General features: G+C 35.0%; 1 protein-coding gene across 1 annotated transcript; it reads right to left on the reverse strand.

Annotated features, from left to right (window-relative positions):
* Positions 1-12,855: 12,855 nt before the first annotated feature.
* On the reverse strand, positions 12,856-20,815 carry LOC145562403 (uncharacterized). Its single transcript, XM_081622670.1, has 7 exons — positions 19,055-20,815; positions 18,845-18,922; positions 17,941-18,184; positions 15,899-15,968; positions 15,122-15,290; positions 13,880-14,239; positions 12,856-13,430 (listed from the first exon to the last, which is right to left on the reverse strand). The coding sequence occupies exons 1-7, from the start codon at positions 20,495-20,497 to the stop codon at positions 13,194-13,196; spliced, it is 2,601 nt and encodes an 866-aa protein (XP_081478796.1). The 5' UTR covers positions 20,498-20,815; the 3' UTR covers positions 12,856-13,193.
* Between the last annotated feature and the right edge of the window lie 2,930 nt (positions 20,816-23,745).

The following is a 23,745-nucleotide window of genomic DNA, read 5'->3' on the forward strand; positions in this document are numbered from 1 at the left end:
AGACGCCAACATGTCAAGAACTTTATTAAGTTCCTTGATTGTCAACGGACTATCCTTTTGTACCTTGCAAAACTTGAAATACAGAAAAATTATGTTAGAATTAATTAAATAGGCTAAACAATATGTAGTTTATCAAAAATGGCCTATATGACTTCTACTTTGCCCATTTTCTATATTTCTTATCAAATGAACTATTTCTTTCTTATAACATGTCAATGTTGGCTATTATTAGGTGTCTAAGGCTTGAAATCACATCAATAGAGCATTTTATTAAGTTTTAAGACGCATTTTACTCAAAATGGCCCAAATATAGCCTATATGACTTCTACGTTGCCCTTTTCCTACATTTCTTATCAAATGAACTATTTATTTCTCATAAAATGTCAATATTACCTAGTATTAGGTGTCTAAGGCTTAAAATCCAATCAGAAGAGCATTTTACCAAAAATTGCCCTAATATAGCCTACATGCATGACTTCTATTTACCCCATTTTCTACATTTCTTATCAAATGATCTATTTCTTTCTCATAACATGTCAATATTATCTAGTTTTAGGTGTATAAGGTTAGAAATCACATCAAAAGAGCAAATTAACAAAAAATGGCCCAAATATAGCCTATATGACTTTTATTTAGCCCATTTTCCACCTTTCTTATCAAATGAACTATTTATTTCTCATAACATGTCAATGTTATCTACTTTTAGATGTCTAAGGCTTGAAATCATATCAAAAGAGCATTTCATTAAGTTTTAGGACTTACCTCATCAAGCTGTTGACTGTCCGTACAATGAGTCACTATGTCAAGCATGAATCTCATCACATACAAAGCACAATCAAGTCCATTTTCTTGTTGTGCGCACTAGCATATGACGAACAAATCACATCAGTGAAACATGCAAAGAAAATTAGCAAATATTTACTAACATAGATGTTTAAGATAATCACAATATCGTGTAAATTACCATCGGTGACTTCCATGTTGGACCCTGAGGAGCACGACAATGTAGCTTCTTCATAACACTGTAGTAAAGTACATTCAAATTTGATTAGTCGTCTGACTACTAAATTAGTTAGCAATAATAATCACTAGGTAGCTATATATATTTACTTTTTCAATATAGACTTCACGAGCCACTTCTCTAATGATCGAGCTGAATCAAGGTGATATATTGTGTTATTGGAATTACAAATCACCATGAGGCTCCAATGCTCCCTACATAAGTTCACAATAGACAAACAAATTAATATTTAGGAGTCAACATATAATGAGGCCAAACGATTGAATTTGACATGGTTAGACATACTCTCTATAACATGGGGCGAATATGAACTTGTCTCCCGCACTAACTGATTCCCTGATACTCTGTTCAACATAATACAACACGTCACGGGGGTTGCCTATGATTCTAGGAGTGGATAACTGCTCGAGGCATAACTACCCAACTTTACAAGGAGAATCAGTTTCAGTTAAGTGCTCCTGTAGTGCTCTGCATTCATGAACATTGAATAATTAATCAAATGAAGGATAATCACCACAAATTTGAATAACTTGAAAAAAGTGTAGATTATGTGGGCATTGAAATACCTCATAAATGTTTGAATGAGGGAAATGTTAAGCTTTGCACCACGTAGAAATTCCTTCACATCTTCTTTGTTAATCCATGCAACTGCATCCTCGTCATAGTGGGACATTGCCTTAGGAAGTGCAACTTCAATGGGATCGACCAAATGACAAGCACGATTGTGAAAAAAGGTCAAATTAACAAAGAGCGATTGAAGAACAATGTCTTCAACAAGTGGAGTAAGTTACATGGGTGAACCTCTCGAAGAGTGCAACTTCGACGCTTGTTCACTCTTGGACCGTTGTTTACTCAGCTTCTTGTTAGGTTGATCAATGCTTTTAAGCTTCTCCACCCTCCTTCTCTTTGAAGTTTGGCTTCTATGCGAAATCTGAAACTTCAATGACCGAGTGAGTTAAAAAAAATAATGGCTCAAAATAATCCCAAAAAAAAAGTGCAGCTTCCGTCAAGGCTAGAACAGCCGAGGGAGCCGCCGCCGAGGCCGAAACAGCCCAGGCAGCCCACATGAATCTCATTGCTTCTAACACGCACATCATTCCGATCAAGATCCCCACTTTACTCTCCACCTTCACCGTGCCAAATCCACACATGGTATTTATGTCTAAACCCACGACATAATACATGATCTCTAATGATTTCAACACTATCGACCACATTCACATCATTACAATCAACACAAGGACAATAAAGGCCTTTGTCACCCAGTTTGCGTTGATAAGATAAAGCCCTCTCGCAAAACTCTTGAACCCCATTCCGAAATTCCAGTGTATCGCGTCTACCATGCATCCAACCACGATCCTTCTCCATTTAGTAAATTGTCTCTAAACATATATAGCAACATATAATGAATAATGTGTAATTGCTACATATTTTATGTAAATCAAATTCAAGTACACATCGTGAATATACCATTCATATAGTGAAAAAATGCATGTTTCCAAAGGGTCCTTATCACTCCAACCTAACCCATCCTTTAATGTCTACTCACACTACTGAATGTATGTCAACTTTCCAATTTTAAGGAAAATCCGACAGCATTTCCCCCTAGTTCTCCAAGTACACGATGTAGATAATTAATTACCCACATATGTACCCAGAGAACATAGTGAGGAAATGGTAAGCCAAGATGTTCCTTAAATTGAAAAGAAGACATACATTCACCACCTAAGTGAGAGTACACATTCAAGAACAGTCCCAACCGGGGACTATTCAAGACTTTCTCCTAATGAGAAAGCCTTGAACGGGTATCTAGGCATATGATGATGCAAGAATTCTATATATTGTTGTATTTATTTGCAATTAAACAATACACAAGTTGCAATATCATGAATAAACTTTTATTAAATGGATAAATAGAAAGAAATATAGCTTAGTAAAGTTTATAATTCATACCAATATAGCAAGTACAATGGATGTACACTTATGAACTACCCACTTGAGCTCAATATGTAGTCCTCAAGCTAAACTCGTGCTTCACATATGAATCTATTAAAAAAAAAATTAGCAACGTCACTAATTCTCTAATGTATTCACAATTCTCTAATGTATTCACAATTCTCTAATTTATTCACAACTAAGTAGCAAGATCACTAATTCTCTAATTTATTCACAATTCTCTAATTTATTCACAATTCTCTAAATTATTCACAATTCTCTAGTGTATTCACAATTCTCTAATTTATTCAAAACTAAGTAGCAAGGTCACTAATTCTCTAATTTATTCACAATTCTCTAATTTATTCACAACTAAGTAGCAAGATCACTAATTCTCTAATTTAATCACAATTCTCTAATTTAATCACAATTCTCTAAATTATTCACAATTCTCTAATGTATTCACAACTCTCTAATTTATTCACAACTAAGTAGCAAAGGTCACTAATTCTCTAATATATTCACAATTACCCATTAAAACAACCTAAAATTACACATTAAAACATACCAAAATTAAACTAATTAAGTAACACTTTTACTAATCTCTAATGTATATTCAAAATTACTCATTAAATAAACCTAAAATTACCCATTACAACATACAAAATTTCAACTAAGGAACAAGGTTACTATCTAATCTATAATGTGTTCAAAAATTCCCAACAAACAACCAACAGTTAAGAAAAATTAGGGTAAAATTATATTCAAACTTAACTTTAATTTGCTTAACAATTGTTCAAAATGCAATTGAAAATAATATAAGTACATATTTCAAATTAATTGTTCAATTTTTAACAAAAAAAATAAAACTTACCCTAATTAAGCTAGTTGGAGGTGGAAGCTAAGGGGAGGAGAGACTGAGGACGATTCAGCGGCGGTGGCGGCGGTGGTGTCGGCTATGGAGTGGTGGAAGCGGTTGTGGTGGAGGCTGTGGTCGAACCTCTGAAAATGAAAGAGAAAGAAAGGGGAAAGAGAAGGAGGTTGTGGTGGAGGGTTTTTGATCCTCCGGCAATGCAGGTGGCGGCCGGCGTTGAAGGTGGCGGCTGTGTTGGAGGGAAAAGGGGAGAAGGACAGTGAGTGTGTGAGGGTTTTTGGATGCAACAGTGAGTAAGGGTGTGAGTTAAGAACGAAAATGAAAAGGAACGAAAGAGAAGGAAGAAAGGAGGGGGAGGGAGAAAGCTTTAGGTGGGTTTTTTTTTTTTTTAAATTGGCACTGGATCAAACCGGTGGCCTAAATATTTTTGCCACCGGTTTGAACTAAACCAATGCCATTGAGCTTCCCCGGTTTGATCTTCCCATTTTTTAGCCTTTTTTGCCACCGGTTTGGACTGAACCGTGGCATTATATGGGTGCATTTTTCATTTTTTCTACTAGTGATAATTCCTAAATCAATCACAATCAATCAATCATACAAGTTTCACCCAATCCTTAGCCAAACAACTACTCAAGAATTATCATCTAATTAACAAGCAATTAAAAAATCAAGAATCAACAAAGTATGAAGAAAAATAGGACTAATTAAGAATCAAACATCAAAATCAAATCAAATAAACATGAAATTAAACAAAGCAATAAAATGAGATAGAGTTAGAAATCCTCATTGATTGATTATGGAGATCTTCAATAAAATTGTCACCTTGGATATTCAATCTCTCAAATCCCTAATGAAATCTCTCACTTTCTCTCTCTAAATCCACTCCTAACCTAACCCTAAAACTAGAGAGAAAATCTCTCAACTATGCTAAAATTATGATCAAAATTATGTCTAAAACTTCTTACAAAAATCAGGTTAAATAGGTATTTATAAGAGGCGAGAAAACGAGCTCGAAATGAACCCGGAAGCAGGGTTGCGCGCACGCGCAAGCAGGCTGCGCCCCCGCGCAAGGTGGCCATGCCTGCACACCCTCTCCTCCTTGATCGCGCTAACGATAACTGGGTATGGAATGGACCTCGATTGCACGCCCACGCTAAATGAAATGCGCGCCCGCGCTAGATGAAATGAGCGGCCACGCACCCTAAGTAGGACACTTCTTCAGTGCCTGCATGATGTGCATGGTGCACCCCTCATGATAGTCACAAAGCATGGCAGATTCAAATGGACTTTACGGTGGGTTCAACACCGCAGTTTCATGAGAGCGCGGCTTGAGAGCGCAAGAGCTAGAACTTGGAGCATCCACTTTCTTGCATCTTAAGCTTTCCCAATGCTATAAGATTGCTCCAAATGCATCTTCCAACTTAGAAAACCACCAATATCAAGATCCGAACCTGGTACAATACCTACAACCATAAAAAGAGGTGAAATAAAGGAGAAAACACTAGAAAAACCATAAAAACACAAAATAAGATAGAAAAGGGAAATTAAAGAGAAAATGCATAAAACTAAACATTTATTATTGAACAAAACCATGAAAAGAAGGTAAAAAAAACCTAAAAACTCATCAAATGAGTGCCATAAATGGCACTCATCACTACATCCATGTGAGGTTTCGTTCTTTTCTAGCCTTCTACACATTTTGCATGAGCGGCACATGGATCCTTAACTATTGCTTGCTTTATCTAGAACTTGACTCTTATCTCCCAAGATCACGACTGAACCATTTAGGGAGGACAAAGGCATCTTTTCGGGGTGGTAATTTTTCTTTTTCTAGGATAGATTTCAATTCTTTGTTTTAGGTTTACATTTTCCTCCTTGCTAACCATTTAATCCAAATACCTTTCTTTTCAAGCCATATCTTTAGCTTCGAGCCTTTTGTTTCCATCCTTGGTTTTTGTGAAGCAATTGGTCCATTGTTTGTTGGTGATTATGGTATATATGTAAGTTTGCTTATTTGGTTCTTTTGATGAAAGCAAGTTTGTTTTGTATATATTGTGTGAATAAAGGCAAATTCATAGTTGAAAAGCCGTCCATAGTCAAAAGAGGCGAGGACAATGCAATAAAGTGAAAAAATAAAAAAAAATGAGAAAAAGCAAAGCACATTCAAATGCTTTGGCAAAAAAAAATGAAAAGCTCAAAAATATTTTGATGTAAGTGTCTTTCTCCCTATGTTAAGCATTGAGGACAATGCTTTGTTCAAGCTTAGGAGGAAGCGTTATTACGCTTTTTGTATATATGTTTGTGATTTTGTCTTTGAATAAGCTTGGGGGTGTTGGTGTTTTTGTTTGGTGATTGCTTGATTATGTTGTTGAGGATTGATCACCCTTTGCTTCACAATTTAGGTATAATACCAAATTTCAAATTTTAGCCTACCTTTACCCTTTTCGCCCTTACATTACAACCCTTTCCAAGACCTTTTGACCTTTTTGGTTAAGTTACAAGTCGGTGGAGGGAGATGTGAGTCAAGCCTATTGAGCGGTTTTCATAGTCAAGATGTCAAGTAGCCTTAAAATCTCTTCTTTTCTGGTTCCTTTGAGGAATCATTAAGATGCTCAATAGAGGTGGATTTGAAACTAGTAAGGAGAATGCGGTAATATTGTTTGGGATGAAGGTGAAATGTGTATTATTAGTTCTCTATGCTTAGCATATTCTATGTTTCAATCAACCTTGGATATCTTGAAACGTGCACTCCCTTACTTGTTTAGAAAGAGTTGCATCCATTTGTGCTTGTTCATTTGCAAAAGTCCTTCCAAGCTAGAACATATGTTTTCTTTACTTTTCTTTTGATTTCCTTTTTATGCTTTGCCTTATTTGTTTGGTTTGTGAGAGTTATGGGTTAATCTCTTAGGAAACCCTTACGAGAGCATCACTCGTCCTCTAGAGCGATCTAGGGGTCAAAATGGCTTGTCTTTAGTTGCTAAAATTGACCGTGATTCCTACGAAAGTGAGTTAGTGTATGTTCCCATCCTCTCTAGTTTTCTTGTTTCTTTCTTTTCTTAAATAATGTCATCATTTTCCTTTGCTTGCTTTTGTTTTGCTCGAGGACGAGCAAAAGTTTAGCTTGGAGGAATTTGATGAGTGTCATTTATGGCACTCATATAGTAGCTTTTTAGGACGTTTTCCTTATATTTTATAGCTTTTCTCTTTAATTAATGCCTTAGTTTCATTCATTTATGTTTTAGTTTCTTCGTTTCTCTTATTTTTGGCTTTCTTGTGAAATAAGGGTATTTTCGTCTTTTCTACTTTACTTGCTTTACTTACTTTTATTGTAGGCTTTGTTCGAGCTCAGGATCAACTTTAGAAGGTTCTTCAAGTCTTTTGGATGCTCGGGACAAGACCTCATATCATTGGCAAGAGTTCAAGATAAGAAGCAAGCTCCTACTCTTGGCACTAGCGCTCTCATGCATCACCATCATCGCATGTCTTGATCATGAACACGCAAAAATGAAGATTTGAAGGTTTCCCTCTTCGTGAGCATCATACGAGGGCGTCTATGAGGAGCATGCTTGTGAGCGCTAGAACCAAAGCAAGAGACCGAATGCACAACCATCACTATGGTGCGTGAGTGCAGCAGGGGATGTGAGAGGCACACACCATGTGGTGCGCGCGCGCACCCTCTTGTGCGCACCACATGCTAGCCCTTTTTCTTCCCTTGCTATATATACTTGAGACATTTCTATATATTTTTGGGACAACTTAAGACTAGCTTAGAATTTCTCTTTCATATTTTAGCTTAAGTTGAGAGCTTCTCTCTCTAGAATAGGGTTAATTTAGGAGTACTTTTAGAGAGAGAAAGTGAGGGATTTCAATGGTTATTTGAGAGATTGAAGATTCAAGGTGACAATTGTATTGAAAATCTCCATTATCAATCAATGAGCATTTCTCACTCTCTCTCCTCTTATTTGCTTTATTTAATTTCATTGTTTGAGTTGGTTTTAGTGATTGATTCTTGATTAGTGTAGTTGTTCTTCAATATTTGTTGATTCTAGAATTCCTTTTACTTGCTTGTTGATTTGACGATGATTCTTGAGTAGGTTGCTTTGCTAGGGATTGGGTAAACATGTATGATTGATTGTTGAGATTGATTTGAGAATTTGAGTAGTTCTTAAGTTGTAATTAAAATGATTAATAGAGGTTTGCATATTGTCTAGTTTGATTAGAGTAGCCAACTATGATGCTAAACTTGATTATATGATTGAATTGATTGACATGACCACTTGATATCGATTTGATCATAATTGGTTGAGTATTTTATTATGTTTCTTTTTATTGTTTAGCACTAGAGAAATCTAGGTTAGAGAATATGAGGATGATTAATTGAATGCTCCTAATTGCTCCTTCTATTTGTATTTACATTGCTTGCATTGCTTGATTCCCTAATTATCTTGATTACCATGAATGCAGGTTGATCCCCATTTTCTAGTGTTTCATTTGTTTGTTTACTTGTTTAGTAGTTGTTTAGTGTTACCTCTTTACCCTTGACTTCGACCTAGCTTAGGCATTGATTGGAAATACTTGAACATAACCGTTCCTAGTGATTCGACCCTTGACTTACCTCTATACTTGTATTTAGGTTTGTAAAGTGATTATAAATTTGTTTGGCTCTGGGGAAGATTAGATAATGACCTACTTTTCCCTACGTCACCCCCTTTTTGAAAAATCCACACTATAACCCTAAAACACATTTAGTTTCTATACGGTAACCTTGTCGTTATTTCGCCGTTAACAAATTTCGTTAGTGGGGCCCACTCTCCACTTAATAATATTTTTTTATCGATTTGTGTATTGGAAATTGTTCTATTAAAGGTTTAAGGGACTACTTTGGCCATTAAGGATCTAAATTGAGCTCAAATTTTGGAAAAAAACATGTAATTGCCTCTTTTTACGTATTAAAAAATGTCTCAATTTTCGTGTTTACGTATTTGATACGCAAAACAAGGCATTTCCGTTATTTTTTTGCCAAGTATGAGCTAAATTTGGACCCTTAAGGGTCAAAATAGCCCCCAAAAACCCTTAACGGAACAATTTCCAGTATACAAATCGATAAAAAAAATATTATTAAGTGGAGAGTTGGCCCTACTAACAGAATTTGTTAACGGCGAGATAACGACAAGGTTACCGTATAGAAACTAAATTTGTTTTGGGGTTATAGTGTGGATTTCTCAAAAAGGGGAGGGGGCGTATCGTGTAAAAAGGAAAGTTAGAGGGTTATAATGTAGAAAAACCCAAAAAAAAAATTACATTTACCCGTTAAGGATAGCCCATATTAAAAAGTTAACAAGAATATGCAAGCACAGATAATTAGTTAATAAGGGCCACATCTTTCTTATTTATTTAACTTTTTGTTTCTTTCATTTGAATTTTTGGCATTTCAATATTTCAAGGTTAAAATTAAGGCCCACAACTAACATCAATCGATTTTTTTTTTTATTTTGAAACTTCATGAGAAATTTACTATTTTACGTAGCTTTGTTTTTGTTATGAGAAATTTGTAATCCTATCTAGCTTTGTTTATACTACTCTTTTAGTATTGTACTACATAATTTTTTTTCTTTTTCTAAATATCATGTTTAACACTATTCGGTTAAGTTTTATAGACTATTTCAGTGTGTCATATTTAATTTATTTCACAAACTATATAACATACCTAAATATCTTAAATTAAATTGTAAGAAATAATAAAATGTAACAACTCTAACAAAGTCCTAAAAAGAAAAAAAAAATTACTTTCAATTTTACAGATTTGATGTTGTAAGTATACATTTATGATGTTTATAAGTTTATGACATTGTAAATATTATATTTTAATTTTTTCGGCCCCCAAATAAAATTTTTCAAGATCTGCCCCTGAGTTTGAAGACAGTTTCATCATAGAGTCTTTCTGAAATCATAAAGAGTCCTCTAGAGAAAAGTCTCACCTTAAGAGTTAAGAGAACGATTGGTTTTCCATCTCTCTTAAAGTAGAGAAAACCTCTAGTTCTTGTCATCTCTTTAAGCTTTTATTTAGAGAGTTGTAATCTTTCTAAACTAAATAAAAGTTTCTTTCAAGAGGGAACATTATCCTCTTAAATGTTATACTTCAAATGAGTTATTTTTCTATTTAAAATTAAAGCTTCATCATAAACACAATAGAGATTGTTTGATTAGAGACTATGTTTTAAGGTAGGAAACGAATTAGATATGTGATGTGCCTTATCTAAGGAAGACGGGGATGGGGTTAGCTAACATGGTAAAGCCGGAAGCTCAAAACCCCAGAGGTTTCATTCTCAACTAAGTTCATCTATTGGTCAAAACTCTCTATATAGAATTAAAATTTCGAAGCATGCATGGTGAACTATTAAACTTTAATGTTAATTTATTTTGATATGTAAGTAGTAGAGTAGTAATAACTAGTACTACTGATAAGTGTCATTTATGAAACGTTTTAGGTTGTTTTTCTCCCTTTGTTTTAGGTTTATTTTGGTCTTTCTTTGTTATTTCTAGTCCTTTTAGTCTTGTTTTGATTAATATTGTCTTAGTTTATATTTTTAGGCCTTAGTTGTGAATAATGCGCTTCTTTCTCGATTTCTAGCTTGATTTGCGTGCTTTGCTATGTGATCTTTAACTATTTTCTCTCTTGGTCTATTTGTCTAGGTACTTGGCACATTCCTCGATTTTGATGACCCGAGAGAAGGCCGGAAAATTACATTAGAAGTAGCCTTGAAGCTAAAAAGGAGCAAAGAACCAAGCAAGAGCAAAAGGAACAAAGAACGAAGCAAGCAAGCAGCCACTGTGGTGCGGAAGCCACCGCCGTGACACGGTGGAATCTACTGTGATACGATGGTAGTTGTCGTGAAACGGTGGGAACTACCATGACACGGTGGTCCCTTTCGTGGTACGGCGAGCTCGACCATGGCGCGACATACCTACCTTTGCGCAGCATCTCAATTTTGTCCACCGCGGGCGCGGTGCTTCGACTTTCCAAATTTTCACTTCGACCAGTAGATGCCCTAGAGATACCTCTCCGCGAGCATGGCTGTGGCCGCCGCGGGTGCAGTGTTCTGGATTTTTCTTCGCGTTTAAACAACGATTTTCCTCCTTTTTCTTCTTGTAATATAAATAGGATGACTTCTTTAGACTTTATTAAGCAAGTTTTTACATTTTCTCTCTTTTTTGATAAGGATTACGTTTAGATTAGGATTTTCTCTCTCTAGTTTAGGAGTAGTTTTAGAGAGAGAAAGCTTGGATTGAAATGGAGATTTGAAAGTTTGAAGAAGCAACTTTGTGGATTCTCTTCTCAATTATTCAATGATTTTTTCTAACTTCCTCTCACCTTCAATACTTTCTTTAATTCTTGTTTTTGCTTAATTCTTTTTTTATTTGAGTAGTTAATTAGTTTACTTGTTTTATTCTTGCTTTAATTCTTGTTTTACCTTGTTTTCCATCTTCTTCTTCATTATGATTGCTTAGATTTTGTTCTAGGGAAATGGATGAAGGTTATGTTCATAGTTGATTGTGATTAGTATGCAATGTATTCTTGATTATTGTGTATGGATGATGCTTACATGGATTAGAATCTTCTTAGCTAATTGATTCTAGGTTCTTAATTGTGCTTTCAATCAATTGTGCGGAAGTGAGTTGGTTGAGATGCTAGATTCTTCCATGCCTATGCTAGGCTAGTTGGGGAGTGAATTAGCTTAGTAGGATAATTAGCATGCTTAATTGCGCGGGAGTGAGTTGAGTGCGTTGATTGTTCCTAATTGAGATCATGACCATCTAATTGCAATTTTTTGTTGAATTCATTAATGTAATTATATTCCATCTTCCCTAAGCTAGTATTTTGTTAATTGTTTTAAGTACTGTTTTAGTTGTTCCTCTCTCTATCTCACAACCTTTCCCACTAGTTTAATTAGCTTAAACGAATACATTTAGTCCTCGTGGTTCGACTCCAGACTTGCCTCTATGCTTGCTTAGTGGTTAGTTAGGAATTTATAAATATTGTTTGATATTAGGAGGTTAGTCAATGATCTAACCCTCACCTACTTATCAACCACTAATAATAATTAATTAAGAAACAAGCAAATTGTAATGTCATAAAAATTCCATTTTTTATGTATTAATATTGAGTTAGTTGGTCATAATCTCTCTTGATTCTGATGTAGTTAACCATGTTGAGTTTGGTAAGCCCAGCACTATGGCCATTAAGAAGGAGATGAAGCTATTTCTCTATGTCTGACTGATAACACTATAACAGCGATGAAGGTTTAAGCATTACAAAAGGGAATGAAGTTCTTGTGAGAGACAAATTTACCTAATATTGATGAAGTGAAATCCGTAGGTTCTATTGAAGATTATCCCATGACTCTTGAACCAGGCCAAACACTATCTTTCCCTCCACCATCCTCCTTCATGTTCTTTGTCACGACAAGAAAGCAAGGAAGGCCGCACAAGCCAGGGTGAAGAAAAAGAAAGGTAAAACATATCCCAATTTCCATTTTTGCAGGTCAAAGAAGCATAAAGGATCAAGTTCGGAGCATCTTATGACTCATGTCCGTAATTAAATTTGTCATTCTCCTGTTTTGTATTGTCAAGCAGACCATGAATGTTGTATCCCCAATCCCCAATTTAGGTCTTGTGTTAGTATAGCTAAGAGAACTAAACCTCTCCTTGTTCTACTAGTAGAATCGAGTCAGATGGGAGCTAGCCTCCTTTTTAGACCATTGTCCAAAAAAAAAAAAAAAAAAAAAAAAACAATTTGGTACTTGTTTTAGAATGTGTAGTTGGTAGATCCAAAAAGTCACAAAAAATACCAACAAAAACTGCCAAATTACTAGAGGATGCCTCAAGGACTCTAGTTGCTAGAACCTAAGTTATTCCCTTAATAATTATTAGAAACATGTTATGCTATAGTCTAAAGCTGGCTTCATAAACCGGATTTCTTTCGTTTTATGCGTAGTTGATAAATGAAGCTTCTCGAGAACAGAGGTTCAGGACAATGAGAGACTGCCCATATATTGCATACAATTTTGTTACTTACAAATCATGATGTCAATTTGTTCTGTCTTGATCACTAATTATTGACAGAATTTAATGCAATCTAGACAAATCTAGCTCTCTAAGAAAAAGCAAATCAGTAATCCTAGTTAAAATTACTCAGCAGAATTGACATTCAAGAATCTCCCGTGTATCTTCAACCTTTATTTCTATGTTATGGCATTGCAGCGAGCATGAAATACGAGGTGCTTGTGTAGTCATACAGATGAAATGCTGGAATGAATATCTCATACTGGAGATGATTGCTTAATTTGTATATCCACCAGACAATTACTTCAGAAAGGAGGCAGATTTGCAGGGAGGATTCATGAATGACGCAACAGCCTCATGAATGTCTCTTCTGTGGCATGTTCTTTCACATCGCACCAGTGAGTTGGCTCCATTCCAAACAGTTTGTACATTGTTCGGAAAGAGGGTTTCACATAACCCTAAGAGCTTAGGGTTTTCAAGATCACGGAAAGTCTCCAGCATTCTTAGCTTCTGACGTTTTTTCTCCATTTCCAATAGCTGCACCAGTACGATTAATGATGTTAATTTAGATAAGAGTAATCAAATGTTCCTTCAACTTTAGAAATAGAATTTTTAGCATCTAGAGACAAATTTACATGCTTAGTATACATCTAAAGAGGTGCATTTAATATCTGATGAAAGTTCAGAAAGGCCATGAATACATAGCTGTCTGGAACATTAAAAGAAACCCAATATTTCTATCAGATTACGAACCCATTTATCTTGAGCAATTTGTTTACCTCGGTAAACATTACAAATACTTCGCAATCTTTACTACTAGACAGTTTATAACACATTGGCTTGCAATCATAATATAGGTTAAACAAACCAGCAAATAGTTGATAGCTTAGTAGAATTTTATGATTCAATAACTGTGACCACTTCCAGTATAAACATAAGCAACTAGCAGATGAAGAATGCAGGGCTGAAATAATAACAGCCAATACCTCTTGTCTATGTTGCAGATATCCAGCAGTTTGTCCTTCTTGCTGAAGCAATGGTTGATGCCGGGCAATATTGTTAAATCTAATCCCGAATTCATCCTGAACATTTACTTCATCATGAGAATATAATTCAGCATCACCTTTATCACTATGTAATGATTTCTCCGAAATATCTCCAGATCTATCAGATTTATCATGTAAGTAGGCTCTATCAATCTCCGACTTCTCATTGTTGTACTGAGATGCAACTGCATCAGGCTTCGTCTCCCCGTCTTCCATTTCAGCATCTGCATCCCCATCCCCATCATGGGAAGTCTCCATATAAGATGAGGTCTCAACAGGACTTTCGGCGTGTGAAATATCCTAAAGTAATCACAGCAAAGAGCAATGTGTCAAATGCTTTGCTTTGTTAGACATTCAGTTTACATGCAATATCAACCCTATTCACAGGTTCCAGAGCCAATCATTAACATTTGATTTAGATGCTGCCTGGCATAGTGGCATGAACATTAATTTATGAAATGTTCTAGGCTTCTTACTATCACACTAAGATGGCTCCATATGCAGCTAAGGATATGTGCCAAAAACATGGCATCAATTACAAATATCAAGTCTCCAACAAATAGCAATGATCGCTTAAGTAAATTCAATAAATTCTATGATTCTCATAAATCATAATTACTTCAGTTTTTTGTCATTAAAAAAAAAAAAAAAAAAAAATTAACAATTAAAAAAAAAAAGGTAACATGAAATCAACAAAATAATGCAAGTTTCAACAAATTCTCGACATATCAAATTAAAATCTGTTCCTACATGTTATACCTAGAACAGATTTTACACTCATAAAATAGAGTAATAATTATCCTTTGGGAATATTGCCCCAAAAACTTACTCTCTTAAAGAAAAACAATTGGTTACCTACCTAGTAAGTAGGAATATACTCGTACTTAATATCTCACAAGAGCGTGAAAATTTCCTAGCAAAATACGAAATAACTGAAAAGCTGAGATACCAAAAGGCCTAGAAAATGTCATCCTTTCAAATAGAATCTATATCCTCAGGTAATAAAAATAAATAAATAATTTATTTTGTTGAAAAAGGTTATTTTCAACTCAATCGTTGAAATGAAAGCTTGACCAGTTTTTTAAAATGAACAGTCTAGATTTTAAATTTATTCAGTTAATAGCCCAATGCAAAACAGGACCGTACTCTACTTATATATATAATAAAAAATATGTAACCCACCTCTTGCCTGTATTCTTCGGGTAGCCCAGTCTTGGGGACTTTAATTTGAGGTGAAGCAACTTGACCTCCCATTTCACGTGCCAGTTGTGCCTCACGAGCCTCACGCTCCCGTCTACGACGCTTCATAATGCATATAGCACAAAGACAGTCATCTTTGTGACGCTTAACTCTGTAGGTTTCAACAAGATAAGGGGCTACTTTAGATTCAAAGCAAGTAAAACATCTAAATCAAAACTAACAATAAAACCGAGCCCAAAAAATAAAAATAAAAACAAAAAATCCCTGTATACACAAAAGCATATGTAATAATTAAGTTTGATGTTCAGGAGATAAAGGACCAGGATGAGCTTTGTACAATAGCTCTTGTTCAAACCTGCAAAATCATATTGGGATTTTTGGGATAAAGAGAGTATTTTGGGATGGGCTCATGTTGTAGCCTAAAACCGCGTTTTGGAGCAGCCCAAACTCACACACTCTTTGCGCCAGGCAATAACCAATTCACCAGTATTATAACGTAACCTTATCATTTTTAGGTCAATTTATCACCAGTAAATTTAATAACATAGCTGTATTGGTAACTTTAGATATGATACATACACTAAGAATAGGTTGATTGTTTTCTTCAAAAAAAAAAAAAAACACAATAATAAAAAAAAATAAAATATAGAATAGGTTAATTGATAACTTCACTGAAAATACATATAAGTTAATAACTATAAGCAAATATAAGATAGCTGCAACTTCAGAAATTCTCCATCCCAGACCCTAGAAACATACCCTTTTCCTTTTTTAAGCTTCTTTCCATGACCTGAAGTTGTTGGTTCATCCAGGGGACTGCCTTCTTCACCTAAATAATAGGAGACCATGACACTCATCATTGATATGCTGTTATAAGACACAAACACCCAAGAGAGAGAGAAAGGCTAACTAACAAACACATATAAAAAATAATGCTCTAAAGCAAAGTCATGAAAGTAATCGCAAGCAGAATGGAAGCAGAAGTAAACAAAGAATAAAAAAAAAGGAAAAACATGCTTACAGTAAGATTGAATTTGAGAAGGTATGGAGGGATGCGAAATAAAACAAAATTGACATTATTACATTTTAAATTGGGCTTCTTTTCAACTAAAATCAGGCATCAAACTTGCATTATCCGTTCTTTGGTTTTTGATAACCAAATAAAGAGCAAAAGAAAAATGAAATTGAGGTAATAAAGGAGAAAGGAGTATAAAAAGAGAAAAGCAAGAAATAATTACAAGTCATACAAAGATTTGAAAATCACTTGACCTAAAGATTGATTTATTTCTAACCAACCACAACAAAAATGTATAGAGAGAAGGTTAGAAACAAAGACAAGAGGGCCTCATAAACCTCTATTACATATATCAGACACCAATTTAATAATTGCAAGGAAACTAATATAATTTTTTAGTTTTTATCACGAAATTTTTTTTTATACATGAAATTATGATCAACAGAAACAAGAAAAGGATTACCAAAAAAAAAAAAAAAAAAAAAAAAAAAAAAAAAAAAAACATGGTACAAAAGTAGCCCATATAACAGCAATAACAGAATACAAATTAGCCCAGTTTGTTTGAATTTCTCCCACTGAATAACTATTAAAGGGTCCTGCAGCTTTAGCCCACAGAGAGTGATTATCATAGTGTAGAGATCAAGCCAATAATACCCTTAATGAATTATTATCAACACTGATCTAATCTACTTAGTCACTAATACAATGATGTTGAATCAACCTGGCGACTCATGGTAACTGGACATTGGAAGTTTGGAACTCATGGCTAACTTCCACTATCTTTTCAATACATATAAAACTTTTATGTTTGGTTTGCAATGGTTCTTGTGTCTCAACAGGGTTCTGACATAGCAAATCTTACCCTGAAACATCCTAGTCTGACCCTCAGTAATGTTCTTCTCATCTCTCCCATATTTCCTCCGCTTATTATAATTAACACATTTTGACTTTAGACACTATCCACAAACCCTAAATTGACATAGTCAAGTGGGTTGTGGGATTTTGTTAAAATCATCTCAATATGTGTTTCCAAAATATCAACTTCTTATATTTCTCAAAAAAAAAAAAAAAAAAAAAAAATCAACTTTATAAGTTTTACTAGTTGATAATTAGAGACATTAATAGTTGAACTTGTGCATTGCCAAACGTCATAAAAGAAAGTGTAAACTAAAAAAGAACGGAAGAAGTAATTAAAAATCTTGTGTCAAATCGTAAATTTACTTGTAATAATCACGTCCATGTACAATTTTACCCTTTTGGCTTTGTAAATAATCTATACACAAGAGGGGATGGGACAGTTGACAGGGACTATATAAAGAAAGAGATTGTTGTTGAAAGATGAGATTTGAATGAACAAGGATGAGGCTGGAGATGTAGAGCTTGTACAGAAGTATAAATAAGCAAAAGAGATTGTCAAAATACTAAGAACTACCGAATCTAGCTTACACAATATCAAAAACATACATCCACTATCATTAAATTTGGACCCAAATCTAAAGATCCTACAACTCTACTATAGGAGCTATATTGATTACTTATACAGATTAAAATTTGAAATTAACACACATACTAATATACTATATACATTTTAAATTTCGCAACCATAATCACTTAAATATCTGCAAACTAGTCCACAGTCAAGTGACCAATGAGTCACCCTTTGTTTTCTATACATAGTATAAACAAAAGTATAGGCATGAGCGAAGAAACATCCTCCAATCTATTAAAAGCTTATGACCTGCCTCTAGTTAAATCCACATATAAATGAGAACATATATTTGCTTACCTTTCATCTTCTGTGTTTGTTCAGTATACAGCCCAGCTGCCATCCAATACTTCATAAAGTTCTTTTTGACTCGCTTCATAAGATCAACAATGTAGTCACCCTTATTGTTGTACTTGCTGCAATTATCCCATATGTACTGTACATCCTTATAGACATCCTCAGAATCCATATACTTTTTTCCACTTTCAAGATTACTGCGGATGGTGCCAAAATCCATTGGAGTATCAATGACATCAAAGTAATCCTATCACAAAAGAATAGAATAAGATAACCAGTTGCAAAGTACACTCTTCAGATGAACAAGGTATGAAGGTATCAAACAATCATTAACTGCAATACGCTTAAAGGAAGCTCACTCTACCCTACATATTGTTAACTAAGAACATTTTTAAATTTGAGTGACCAAGATGATTGACCACTTTAACACAGTATGCCTAAAACACCCTTATTGAATGAGTAAACAATAAGTAACAAACTGACAAATTAAACACTCTTCTTCTTCTTCTTGAACTCCTTAGTCCAAAAGCTAATTTTAAAAATACAGACTACAAGCTAATGCCACACAACAATGATTTTCTAAGCCTCCTAAGTCAACGAAACTAAATTGATAGAGGGGATATATAAATTATAAAATTGTAATAACCCATCATTAACACTATAACGACCACCAAAATCAGAAATGTATGCAGCAAGAAAATAAGCCTAAAAATGTTTCTGTCTAACTCGACTAAAGCCAAGAATGTCTCATTAGACAGAAAAGATACCTAATAAGTATATTTCTCGAGTGCACCAGTCCAAACCAAACCTGGTCGTATTAAGTATCATGCCATCCAATTAACCTTGAAATTTAAGCATTATAGAAACAAGGTTCTCAGTATTGATAAAGTTATCACATCATACTTACTGGTATTCCTAACCCAATAGGATCAACAGGTACATTAAAGGGTTCAGCAGCATCCATTTTCATAATCTTCTGGATCACCTAATAAAATCAACAACCAGTTAAAATTACATTAATACAAGTAAATAACATCCCAAAACTCTACATTCTACTTGTACATCTCAAAAAGCAAATGTTATTACAAAATAATAAAAATAACTCTCCATCTCATACCTCTAAAGAAGCCTCCAACTCTTCCTTGTTATATTTAGCTTCTTGTTGAGGAAACCTCGCTTTGTATTCCTCAACCTTCTCCTCGGTTTGTGACAAATCATTAACACCACTCTCTTTACCATCCAGGGCTGGAGGACTTGAACTTTTTGAAATAATAATCTTACCACCACCCGAGGTAGGGGGACTTGAACTTTTCCTAATAACAATCTTACCACCACCTGAGGTAGGGGGACTTGAACTTTTCCAAATAACAATCTTACCACTCTCTTTACCACCAGAGGATGGAGGACTTGAACTTTTCGAAAACACGATCTCACCACTCTCTTTACCACCAGAAGCCGGGATACTTGAACTTTTTAAAGACACAGCATTACCGCTCTCGATACTAACTGAAACTGGGGGGCTTGAATTTTTCATAAACACAGCCTTACCACTCTCATTACCATTACCATCTACAGCTGGGGAACTCGGAGATACAATCTTACCACTCTCATTACAACCTGAGGCCAGGGAACTCGAGATTTTCAAAGACACAATCTTACCACTCTCATTCTCAGCCGAGGCCAAAGGATTTGAACTTTTTAAAGACACAAGCTTACCACTCTCATTCTCAGCCAAGGCTAGAGGACTTGAACTTTTCAAAGACACAACCTTACCACTCTCATTCTCATTCTCAGCCAAGGCCAGAAGACTTGAACTTTTCAAAGACACAATCTTACCACTCTCATTCTCATTCTCAGCCAAGGCCAGAAGACTTGAACTTTTCGAAGACACAATCTTACCACTCTCATTCTCATTCTCAGCTGAGGCTAGAGGACTTGAACTTTTCGCCACAGCCTTACCACTCTCATTCTCAGCCGAGGCCAGAGGACTCGAACTTTTTAAATTCACAACCTTACCACTCTCAACACCACCCAAGGCCGGGGGACTCGAACTTTTCGAAGACACAATCTTAATAACCCCAGATTTTTTACTACTCCCATCAACCTTGTCGCCACTAACAACTTCTTTATCATCTTTCTTCTCCACTACACTACCAACCTCACTATTTTTTACCCCGTCACCTTGAACTTGACCAATAGATGAACCAACAACCTGAGGCTCAACAGGTGGAGGTGGTTTAGGCGTTGTTTTCAGCTTCAATTTAACACGCCCATAAACAGCAGTTGGAGTAGGTCTTTGAAACACTTTCGGAAGTACAGGCATTGTTTCCACTGCCTTAACCGGCATCGCTGGTGCCGATACCATAACCGGTTCTGATATCGGTTTCGACACTTCCTGCACCTTATTGTTGTCTTCCTCCTCAGACCCAGAATTATTTTCTTCGGAATTTACACTTTCAATGTCATTATTTGGGGATTCTTCAGTGGTTGTCGGAACAATAGGCGATTGCGACTTTCGTTTCTTGCTCTTCCCCTTCTTATGCCCACGTTTTCGCTTCATTATTCTTGATTACTGCAAACTTAATCGAACGAATTCAAAACCAAATAAATAAATCTTGATTGAATTGTAAAATTGGAGGTGAAATCAAAAACCCTAAAATTAAAAGAGGAAGAAATTCGATTAACGAAGTTTGTGGGAAGATGAGGATTGTTCCTTGTTGCGATGCCGGGAAAACCAGTTTGAATTTTTGATTTGTTCTTGTCGCTCTAATTTCAAATTTCGACTATGGATGAAGAAGCAACTTCTATTTACTTTTTTTTTTTTTTTTCCTTGTTTTTCTTCTTTATTTATTTATTTATGTTCGAGTTAACGAGTTCGAAGAGGGGGTTGAATTTTTGTGTTTCAAGGCGCATGGTCTATAACTCTATATTGAATTTTTAACTTTAGCAAGGAAAAATTTACTCCCTCCGTTCTCAAATGATAGTCCTTATGGGCAAATTTTAGTCCTAAAATGTTCACCTCATTTGCTTTTTTCAACAATCATTAATATTAATTTTTTACCAAAATTTCCTCCAATTTGCAACAATATTTGTGCAAAATTAACTTTCCCATGTAAATTTTGTTTTCTCATGTACCTTTATTATTTTCTCTCTCTAATTTTTTGCATACCCAATGTCAATTTACTTTTTCAATGTACTTTTACTATTCTTATTTGCGTTTATTAATTCCCGTGAAAAATACTCATAAGGGAATATCAAAAGGGGACGAAGGGAGTATTTAATAACTAGATGAACCCCGTACAATGCACGATTTGTTTGAATTTTTTAAAATATATATTTTTTAATTTATTTGCTAAAATTGGTTATATATTTAGGTAAAATTCCTAATATCAAAAGATAATATTTTATATTTAATTCTCGTAAAAAAAATATATATTTTATATTTAATTAATTTAAATTTAAAAATCTCATTCGCCAATTTTTCTTAGGTTGCATTTGAATTATTTAATTATAAAAGGTTTTAATAATCTCTTATTTAATTGGCTACTACTAAAATTTAAAATCCTACTTGGCGCACTAAGAAAAATAGATCCTACGTGGCTCTCTAAAAACTCGGGAAAAAACTCCCCTTTCTATATATATATTAGATTTTAACTTTGGTCGAATTACTCTAGATAATCCCAATTTTTCGATTTTTTTTAAAAAAAAAATAAAATAAAATAAAAAAACCTTTTTTCCCCGCCCCCTCCCCTTCAGCCCTTCCTCGTCAGAAAACACGACCACTCCCCCCTTCCCCCACCCTCTCCCTTTCCCCACCAGTAAATCAGCAGCCCCACCCCAACCCCCGAACTTGGGGGTGTGCACACTTAGGTGAAGAAATTGGTTTTCAATACTTTAAGATCTTTATTCGAGTTATTGGAATTTTGAGTATTTGAGTTATTAAAATTTTAAGTATTGAGTTTAATTGAAATTATTAAAGAAGTGATTTGAAGGTTTTGTTGAAAGAACTAATGTTGTCATGAATTTTATAACTTGAGTCTTTGAAAGCATGTTTATGAATAAAGTGAACTTTACTTATCTTGCACTTATGTGTACTTAGCATATTTTGTTAATCCGTACTTTCTGTTTTGTTTTGGTTCACCATGTTTATCTTATGGGTAAGCAGTTATGAATTTTGATGCAGTCAACATGCACATTGGGAACCCCGGAATGAATCCTGTTGAAATGCAGGTTTCTGACAAGTTAGGGGCATAAGTCGCGGGGAGAGTATTTGCAGAGAAGCCTAGTAGAGCCTCAAACTCATCAGGTAATGGGACAATTTCATCCCCTTTAAAAAAAAAGATGATGGTTTGAGTCCCAATGATTAACCGCATCATGGAGAAAATCAAAATTTATATTGAGTTGTATATAGCTTAATAGGGGATCAAGGTAATATATTTTAAAAGCCAATTTATCCTCATTAGAAAGGGAAGTGACCCATTGTTTCAAACGTTGCTCAAAAGTTTTCAACATTGTTCATAAAAAAATAAAAAAAAATTAAAAAAAAAGAGAAGAAAAAAAGAGAGCAATAATTTTCTTTGTATTAACGAATGAACGTGAGATGATCAAAAGCCTATACGAAACCGCGCTTAAATAGACCAAAACGGTAAATTTTTTTGGCAATTTTCACCCAAAGGAAATTTCACCCGCAGGTGGCGCGCGCATCTCATGAGTTGTGCACGCCAGCCACGCGCAACCAATTCACATGCGCGCGACAGCCACATGCAACTCATGCAGTTGCGCGCGACCTATTTTGTCGCAACATGTTTTTGGGTTATTTCCGTATTTCGGACTACAGAATAACGAGAATATCAACGAGATCTTATGACATTTTCATATATTCGATATACTCATTTTTCTTAATAAGAAAATTTTCAAGGCTTACCTCGTCATAGGCGATAGAGCCTTTCCCGCCAATTCCCTTGCATAGATTCTTAGCTAGGACATGCAGCTTGCCAGGGAGTAGATGCAAGGAGTCTCTCCTGCAGAATAAGAGTCTATTACCTGTATAGACGGCTGTCTCGTAGATTTTTTCCTCACCAAAGGTTTTAGCCTAAAATTGGAATGATGTAACGCTAGGTGCTTCACCAAGAAAATTCCATCGAATCGTGAGAAGTTATGGAAGTATACAGTTTGAATCGAAGGATTCTGCTTAATAATTGAAATTAACCTATAGAAAAAGTACGTAAGTAACTTATCCTTTCTTCAAAGCTTTTGAAGACTTTAGAAGTGTAATCCTCGCTGTAGTAGGTATAAATTCGACCTTTATCGATCACCACACCGGGACGAACCAGCAAGACACCTGCAGCATAAGGAAAATGAACTTTGGTCACATCCTCCTCACCGGTCTCAGGATCAGGAGTGGACTTGACATCTATTAGTATAGTCTCGGTATCGGCAACCAGGAAGGATTTCAGCCTAGTTGAACCAGATTTCAGTGCTGTGATATGGGTTGGATAATTACGCTTCCGATATCAGAGAACTTTTGCCTTTCTTGGCTTTGTAGACACCAAATTTTGATCCCCTATTTTCCATACTTTCCTTTTTACTTTCAATTAACTACTTTCCTACAAATTTAATTTTGCTAACAACAACCGCAATAATTAGACATAAAAGACAAATTCAAGTAGTGTTTATTTATAATTTTGGGGTATACAAAACCCTTACAATTTGTACTCCTAATTTATGAACAAAAAACGATGTTAATTAGAAGCACAACTCGAACCTTGTACACTCCGTGTCGGAAACTTCAAGTCGTCATTTATTCAT

This window comes from Chenopodium album, chromosome 10 (genome assembly GCF_948465745.1).
Source record: "Chenopodium album chromosome 10, dcCheAlbu1.1, whole genome shotgun sequence".
NCBI classification, from domain to species: domain Eukaryota; kingdom Viridiplantae; phylum Streptophyta; class Magnoliopsida; order Caryophyllales; family Amaranthaceae; genus Chenopodium; species Chenopodium album.